General features: G+C 40.0%; 2 protein-coding genes across 3 annotated transcripts in view; one reads left to right on the forward strand and one right to left on the reverse strand.

Annotated features, from left to right (window-relative positions):
* The window catches only part of LOC106531591 (sulfotransferase 6B1), an 18,984-nt gene extending 14,204 nt beyond the window's left edge, over positions 1-4,780 (forward strand). For both annotated transcript variants that reach the window (XM_014027497.1, XM_014027498.1), the window contains exons 6-8: positions 3,394-3,488; positions 3,683-3,839; positions 4,449-4,780. In XM_014027497.1, coding sequence (XP_013882951.1) covers positions 3,394-3,488; positions 3,683-3,839; positions 4,449-4,576 — 380 coding nt within the window. In that variant the 3' untranslated portion in view covers positions 4,577-4,780. The remainder of the gene's footprint in view (positions 1-3,393; positions 3,489-3,682; positions 3,840-4,448) is intronic.
* Positions 4,781-7,051: 2,271 nt separating this feature from the next.
* LOC106531592 (kinesin-like protein KIF11-B) overlaps positions 7,052-9,225 on the reverse strand; it is a gene marked incomplete at both ends in the record, with an annotated part of 3,799 nt that continues 1,625 nt past the window's right edge. The window contains 1 exon segment of the mRNA XM_014027499.1: positions 7,052-7,172. Within this exon segment, the coding sequence (XP_013882953.1) occupies positions 7,052-7,172 (121 nt within the window).

Below are 9,225 nucleotides of genomic sequence, written 5' to 3' on the forward strand. Positions count from 1 at the left end.
GACAGCAGAGTCTCTTTTCTGATTAGAGACAGATGAGCTGTCATGGTGACTGAGTTCAGATCCACACGCAGATACGTGATGGATTGGGCCGGAATGAGAGAACTCTTTTTCAGTTTATGGAAAAACCCAGCATCCTGAGGTGTGCTGACAGTTTCTCTGTCTGTGACGCTGCTTCCTGTCAGGATGGAGCCAGCAGGAGCAAGTCGTCCAGATAAAACAGGATTCTCATTCCCRCTGAGCGCAGAGGCTGCAGAGCTGTTTCTACGCATTTTGAGAAGGTGCATGGTGCCAGTGCGTAACCGAAGGTAGTCGGTTGTACTGGTACTGAGTCTGCTGAAAAGAGAAACGCAGGTATTTTCTGTGCGCCGGGATGACCGGGACATGAAAATAAGTGTCTTTCAGGTCGATTGACGTGAACCAATCGCCTTCCTGAACACATGTGAGCATCTGTTTGGTAGTCAACATGTGAAAAGGTCTTTTCAGTGTGAATTGTTGAAAAAAAAAACCAAGAGATCCAGGATCCGTCTTATTGCACCCGTTTTTTGGGAACAAGGAAATACCGGGAATAAAAACCCTCGTATTCCTTCCCACTTGGAACTCCGGAAAAGACTTCCTTGTTTAAGAGTTCCTGAAGCTCTGCTTGAAGAGCGAGATCCTGCTGAGGAGACGACAAGTGGGTCTCCCGGATCCTGCTGAAACGGCGAGGCTTGGTTGCAAACTGTAACCTGTGTCCCGTTTTTATCAAGCGCTTCATCCACTTACCCATAGGACAGGTGTGTGCCCAGACGAAGCTGTGCTCTGAGAGAGCTCGCGTATGCGCTGGTTGTAGAACGATTGTCGTAGCAACCGATCCACTCAGAGCTTTCGCCGCCGTCACGCTCTCTCGTGTGACCCATGGGAGGCTTTTCTCGAAAGGACTGTGCAGGAGCTCCGGGGAGCCCTGCGTGCCGTCGTTATGAATGCGGCCCGGGAGGGATTGCCTCCGGGGCCGTACGTGAGCATGAGTTAAGGCGAGTTTCAGTGGAGCCAAACACAGCGCTCACCGCGCAACTGTGATTGGTGGATTCATGCTGAAACGAAGCGGGAGGGTGACACACCCCTGCTTGNACTTTGGTAAAAGTTAAAGTCTCCTTTAGGAATATTACTAGAGTAAAAGTACAAGTATTTTACCAAAAATACTTTGGTAAAAGTTAAAGTCTCCTTTAGGAATATTACTTGAGTAAAAGTCTTAAAGTATCTGATATTTTTTGCAAAGTATTAAAAGTATTGATTTAAAATGAGCAGTTAGATTTTATATAATGACATTCATTAGCAGGGGACCTCCCAAAAAAATGCAGAAATGACTATGTTGTATTAAAATAATTGATTTATGTTAAATTCAGGATGCACTAGTCCAGCTGTTTCAGTTTATATACTGTACATACGTATATCAAGGCTACACAAACCTTTTCTCCAAAATGAAAATCTATCTGAGGGCTGCGTCCAAATGCAGTAATATAATTCATGAAATTCAAATACTTCTTAAGTACAGTCCTTTTTTTAATGATTAAGCCAGCAGCCAGTGTGGTGGCCCACGTTTTTGACTAACTGCTCTACAGCCACTTATATAATCATTGAGCCAATGAATGGGAAGACTTTAGGTGGAAATACTGTGTTTCTACATAGGACCACAGATTACAACCTAGTAGTAACCATGGTGGTGGGCCAAATCAAATGGCTTGGTGGGTTAGCCCACTAGGCACCTCACACGCTATACTCAGCTTTTTAATTTAGCTTTATATCATGTTATAATGTTATCCTCTCATCAAAAACATGCCCAGAGTCTTGTTTTGACTCATTCATGCATGTTTGAGAAATCCTGTAGTGTCCTGAGGCAGCCAGGCAGGGGAGCAGAAACAACCGGTTGGGATTAGAACCACCTTTTAGGATCAGCTCCTCCTCTGGGCTGTGTCTCCAAGCTGAGCTTCCTCATCACAGAGCACACCGCCCCTGGCCCACAACTCCTGCAGGCTATCAGCAGCAACAACTAGCAGCTGGTGAAACTGCTTCTGCTTAGCTCGTAATCTTCTCAGTCTAGTCCTTTTTGGATTAAAAACACCTTTGAGGAAATGTATTTTCAGATACTAAGGATGACACAATTCTTCAGAAATGGTTTGACTTCATTTTTTATTGTCGTGTGAGGGTCTCTCAGTCTTTGAAGATCAACCGATAATTTTAAAATCTTGCCACATGAACCTGCATAAAGCTGCCTGAGAATTTGCACCAACATTTAATGCTAACACTGAGATGCCAATGTGTTAGACTGTATTAATTCTTTACTGATTGTCCAATATCTTTCATTTTAACTTGCCTCAGATGAGAGTGAACCATCAGTGACGTGCGGTTCTACAGTCCACTTTAAAGCAAGAAACCAGTGGTGGGATGTAACTAAGTACAAGTACTTTCTTGCTGTACTTAAGTACATTTTTCATGTATCTGTACTTTACTTAAGTAGATTTCATCATGGGTACTTTTGACTTTTACTCCACTACATTTTACATTAAGTATCTGTACTTTCTACTCCACTACATTCCTGTAATGCGTTGAATTACAAATTACATTCATGTCACGTCTATTTATTTTTTATTTTGTTTTATTTGTGGTTTATTTGATTGTTTTGTTAGAAAATAATCAGTGGCGAGAGGGGGAATTGCTGTAATCGGTCCATTGAACAAAGCAGGAAAGTACCATTAGACCCTCCTTCATTAAAAAAACAGAGCATCAGCATGCCCACAATGGTTTCCACCACGGAGGAAATGTGCCATTCATGGCCTTATTTAACTGGTTCAAAAAATGACTTGTTGAGATTTGATAGAGGAGGTTGGTGGTGAATTTACATCTTCTGCAGCTGTTGTCACAATATGTGATGATGCACTGAATCACAAAGTGTGAACAGTGTCACAGAGTGTAAACACAAAACTATGCATTATCTGCAGCATTGTTCACTAAAATGGCACCATTGATGTATTAAAATATACATACAGTAGGCACACTTAATGACATTGTAGACCATTAGGGAATGCATTAAGCAAGTACTTTTACTTTTAACACTTTAAGTATTTTTAAAAGCAAGTACTTACTTTTACTCAAGTAAAATGTTAATGTGGTACTTTTACTAGAGTACATTCTTGTCTGTTTATCTGTACTTTTACTTAAGTACAGTGTTTGAGTACTTTCTCCACCAAAGAAACCACCTAATGTTGCCTTGTGGTTCCAGAAAGCAATAAGATCTACTTAACACAGCTTTGACTTCAGAAGAAGGCTTGGAACAGATCCTCTGACCCATCAAACCCTCAGAGTTATAAAAACCTGGGTGGAAATTTTTTAACCTGTTTTATTTCATATTTGTTGCAGTTGCCTGGGGGTCATACTTTGATTACGCCTTGGCCTGGGACAAGAGGATGGACGACCCACAAGTCCTGGTCATCACGTACGAAGAACTGAAACAGGTCGATCGCTCAGATTCTTCGGCTCATTCTCACAAAAACATCAAAATCAGCTGTGAAATTCAAATTTTCTCTAAATGATGGTGCCTGTTTTCTAACATGCCTCGTCTTTTTTTAGATAGATTATTCTTTCTAAAACAGAAGTGTGAAAACTTCGCCTTGAGCTCTGAGCCTTGGTTGTGTTTGTTGTCCTGCAGGACCTGACCTCAGGGGTCCGTCAGATCTCCACCTTCTTCGGCTTCAGCCTGACGGACGCTCAGATCCAGCAGATCACAGGAGCGAGCTCGTTCAACGCCATGAAAGAGAGCTCAGCTAATTCCCACGGCAACATGGGACAAGTTTTCTTCAGGAAAGGTGAGACGCACCTTCATTTTTTCTCTGAAAAACTGGAAGTGAAGTCCAGACTTTTTGCTGGAGATTACATTCTTAGAGTTACCTGTGAGAACTGAATAAATGTTAATATTTATGTTAGAAAATTAGTAAATTATATTGTTCTTAACAGTTTAGCTAGCAAACTCACAAGAAAACACAAGTGAAGAAAAATTGACTTTCCTTACTGTATTTTTGATTTCCGCAATATCAGGGAAACCTGATTCCGCAAACAGTGAAATGCAACTTTGTTGGGCTTAGCATTCGATTTTGGAGTTTAAATTTCGTTTTTAAAGGCCCGTTATACTCCATATGCAATGTGAAGTTACGAGGTTGTTTGACGTTCATTTTGGCAACACCTTTCATAACCCATGAGATACAAGCTTGATGAGTGAGTTCATTTTCGTTCAGGATTTACATTCTCTGTATACTTCATAGACATCTTTATTAAACATGACAACATTTAAACAAACTTTGAAGCACCTTTTGTTTGTAAAATTCTCAAAAGATTTCATTTCTGTCACCAATTTACATAGTAGCAGTGGTAGAAAACCTGAGTACTGTTTACCTGTGAGTGTTTTTGTTCTTGTCCAGGTGAAGTGGGAGACTGGAAGAACCATTTTACTCCTGAACAGAGCCAAGAGATGGACGAAGCCTTCAACAAACACCTGGCAGGAACAAAGCTGGGAGACAAACTGAACTACAAGTACTACTGTCAATAAGAAACAAGACGAGAGGAAGAGGAGCTAAAAGAGAGGAAGATCAGAGCGCTGGTCACACTGAGAGGTGTCCTGATGTTTAAACTTCGTTTAGACTGAACAGAGTCCAAACTGTCTGAAGCTCAGGACTAAGGAAAATATTTTTAAAAATTGTCATGACAAAGTTTTTAAATTGTAATCTGGAAAATTTTCTTTTTTAAATAAAAATTTTACAAACATGGTTTTTATTATTATAATTATTTACTAAACCTTTATTTCACCAGGAAAATCCCATTGAGATTAAGAATCTCTTTTGCAAGGGAATCCTGGCCAAGACTGGCAGCGGTACACAGAGGTTACAAAACATTCACAGCAAAAATAGAAACAGCACCATCATAGATAGATTAAATAAAAGATTCCTCAGTTTAAACATTTACAAACAGATGATTCTTTCCCAAAATCAATAAGAACAGCCTTTAAAACATTTAGTGACAACAGCCCTTTTAGTTTCAAGTATCTCTGCAACTGGTTCCAATAAGCTGGAGCAGAAAACTGAAAAGATTTCTTTCCAAGTCCAGTTCAGACTTTAGGCACCTAAAGCAAAAATAAATTCTATCCGCCAGTGGACTTTCTATTTATGTAGGCTAAAAAATATGATGGAAGAAGTCCTAGTATGGCCTTATAAATAAAAATATACCAATGACGGAGTCTACGAGTGTCCAAGGCTGTCCATCCAACCCGATTGTATAATGTGCAATGATGTGCAAAACCTTTTAAACCTGTTATAAATCTTAGAGCTCCATGATAAACAGAATCTAGTCAGTAAAGACATTTAAGAGAAGCATGCATACATAAAATGTCCCCATAGTCCAGTACAGACATAAATGTTGCTTCAACCAATCGCCTTCTTTCTCAAAAGATAGACACGATCTAATCCTGAAATAAAATCCCACTTTTAACCACAGCTTTTTCACCATCTGTTGAATATGGGCAGAAAAATACAAAAAATCATCAATTTAAAATTCTAAATATTTATACTGACACGTTTTCTATTTTCAAACCCTCACCCTTACATTCAAATCTCCCATTTGAAAACAACATGACCTTTGATTTATCTGCATTTAACACAAGCTTAAGATAATAAAGATTTGTCCGAAAAACATTAAAATCCGACTGTAATTGATTAAGAGCATTATAAGGTGAAAGACCAGAGCAAAATAAAACTATTATCTGCATATATATNTACTTGTTAAATTACAGTTTTCTTCAGAGTCTTTTGGACAACCAAAATGTTTTGCTGACAACCAGGTTTTGTCAAAATTTCCTTATGTCTACCCCTGGCAGCCACGTGTGTTTGTTGTTCAAGCAGCGGCTTGGTCACACGCTAATGTCATTAGTTTGTTATCATTACTGAGCTGCAGGACTGTGATTCCCCTTGTTWTCACATCATGTCGCCTGCTTGGATCTGTTATCTCGCTCTAAAGCACAGAGGAGTGTCACAGGTGAGCTCGTTTCAGCTGCTTTTTCCAACGCGGTCTCATTTCCAGACTCAATAACTTCGCAGATATTTCAGTTTAAATACATAAGTAAAAATATTTATCCGAGTATAATACTACCCCCCAACTTTATGGATTAAATTTTACGCATTATACTTTAATAAATACGGTATATTATTTCACTTAAATATCTAATATGTTTAGTTTTATCCTCCTGAGACCAAGAACGTATTTCAGAAACTTGGAATGTAACTGTGGTGAAACCGATTAAGTGTAACAGCGGCCTGCTATACTTGTGAACTTTCTCGTCCTTCTGATATGATCTGCAGCGCTCAGAACCCGACTGTTAAATTAACAAGATGGACTTTAGAGCGAGCAACATCCACATCTTATTTTCATCTCCACAATTATGAAACAAGTTTTTCAGACTCCGATCTGGGTAAAAAAAAAAAATAGATTAAGTAAATATATGGTTGTTTCACTATGCACGCGTGCGTGGCCTGCGAGCAGAGCTCTGTGTTATTAGCAGACATGGAGACTGTGTCTGCGGGTGACTGTTATGGTTGATACTGCTGGATTCATTTGTTTTAGTGGACATGTAAACTTTTAGTTTCAGCTGGTCACCGCTCCCCCTCCAACGATCGGTCACACCAGTGCCACCGGACATTTTTTTCCCGTCGTACTATTAGGAAATTTGGTCGCACTCTAGAGCCCTGTGTTAGGACTGCATTTGTCAGGTCCATCCACACTGACAAGCTGCTGGATAATTTGACTTTGGTTAAATGTCTGTAAATCTTAGATCATTTTGTTGCTCTAAACTCTGCTATCCTGTTTTATACTAGTCTGATCTTCAGCTTCATGTCTGGAATTTAGCCGTTATTTTTACCGGTCAATAAAAATGAAAAATCAAATCAGATAAACTCTACGATGAGTTCAGAAGTAAAGAAGCTAATGGCAGCAGGAAATGGCTACAATCTGTCAATGAGCTGCAGCCTCATCTTACCAGCTGATGTCTCTCCTTAGCTTGTAGGATGTCCACTTCCAGCTTGTTGTGTTTGGCCTGCAGGGCACTCACCCCTTGACCATGAGCCTCACGCAGATTAGCCAGCTCCTGAACCAAACTACTNCTCCCCTTTTATACGGACCGAGGTGAGGCCCACGTCACGTGGGCGTGGACTATTGGCTCTTCAGAATGCGCGTACGCGCACAGGGGTACCCATCTGCGATAGCCTTAGAGGGCGGAGCTTACACGAAATAGAACCCATATATCTGGGCCTGTTGTGTTCCCCAAAGTGACACTGAGCTTAAACCTTTGTGTTTCCTCAGATGAAGAACACAAGTTTAGAAACACTGTGGTCTGAACTTTTCACAGCTCAGAGTCAGGCAGTGGCCTGAGTAAAGCAAAGAGGTCTTTAATTCTATACCACAGGCATCACACAGACCATCATGGAGTCCCTTCACTATTTTGTGGAGGTTGTGTCCAGTTGGGACTCCAACCAGTGTAAAGTTTTCCTTGTCAGGGCGATGAGACCAGACAGCTTTGATATCGTCTCTAGTTTTTTCAAACTTGTTTTAACAAATATTTTATTTTGAGCACCACTTGAATTTGCTGGATCTGAATTAAAAGTTTTGCCAAAACCCAAAGCCCGTCTCCACTCCGTTTCTGATTGGCTAGAAGGCCCGTCTAGTGTGGTTAAAGTGAAAGCTGCACCTGTTTTCTTTTTAGATATCAGGTGTTAGAGACCATATCTCAGCACTGATATAGTGTACTTTCATGTGAAAATAACATTGTGCAGATAGGTAAGGCACAAGCAATATATGCACACAATAGCTAGATTACATTTAACAAGTATTTAAAAATACAAGTATGTACATATATCCATCCATCATCTATTCCCATTTATTCCTTTTCTAGGGTCACTGGTGCCCATATCCAGCAGTCAGTGTGAGGGGCAGGGTACACCCTGGACAGATCACAAGTCCATCACAGGGACAAACAACCATTCACCTCTCTCACTCACACTTAAGGACAATTTAGAGATTGGAAGGAGGTTTAGGGGCGCAGTGCAGGAGGTGCAAACATGGTATCTGGACACTGAACAACCCACCCTGCTCTGCTCTGGTTGGGTTTAAGGATGACCATCTTTTAGATGTTTTCAAAAACTTTCCAGGGCCTTGAACTTTTTTTCAAATTCAAACTTTCAATGATCCGTGGGAACCCAGTTTACTTTAAAAATTAATGAATAAACCTTTTGCACATTCCAAAACATGCATGAAACACACCTTTTGATTGGATGGCAAAATGCCACATTCCTGCAAAAATCAGATGTAGGGGGAATGTAAGTAGAAAGAACGAGGTGATGATGGAGCGAGGTGATGATGGAGAGTTGTAATGTTGATGTGTGGTTTTGGAAAATTCTGGACAAAATCCCTGAAAAGTGCTGCAGATCCAAGAGGATGTTGCTGGGGGTGGGGGGACACTGTGTTAAAGTAGACAGTCACTAAGGACGTTGAAGTCAAGTTATCGCATCATTGTGTATATTTAGAACACATTCATGGATAGTTAATTTCACAAACACAAATGTATTTTGCTGACATTTAACTTTTCTTCACATCTGTCCAGTAGCTCTTTTGCTGCAGGTTGTTCTCTTCTGTGTTTCTCATAACCAAGATGTGACGTAGAAAGATAATCCTTACAAATCAAACCATTATTTGCCATGCCAGAAACAAAATGCTGATTACACACTTGTGTTTCTCAGAGTGAAATCATGAGGGCGAAGCGCACTGAGCCACAGCTTTCTTCTTGTAGCAGCTTTGCTCGACTTTCCTAGAGGAATTTGGTAAAAAGAGCAAGCTTCTCCTTTATATTTTACTTGGTCATGTTGCCTCAAACAATTATACATGCTACAAAAGTCACCTTTCCTCATTGCAATTGTAAAAAATGTAAACACTCGACCAGCACAGCGAATGATCCCCCTGCTTCTGGTGAATGTGTGAAAACCTCATGTGTACTTGTGTTAGGATGGAAATGTGCAAAAGCTCTATTGAAGTTTGAACATTCATGGTGTGTTAAGAAAATGATCCACACACTTGAAAATAAGTAAAAGGTAAGAACAAAATGTTTTTATTGATCAAATTTAAACATGTAATTGATTTAAAAACAAAACAAAACAAAAC

Source organism: Austrofundulus limnaeus, unplaced genomic scaffold, assembly GCF_001266775.1.
Source record: "Austrofundulus limnaeus strain Quisiro unplaced genomic scaffold, Austrofundulus_limnaeus-1.0 Scaffold654, whole genome shotgun sequence".
NCBI classification, from domain to species: Eukaryota; Metazoa; Chordata; class Actinopteri; order Cyprinodontiformes; family Rivulidae; genus Austrofundulus; species Austrofundulus limnaeus.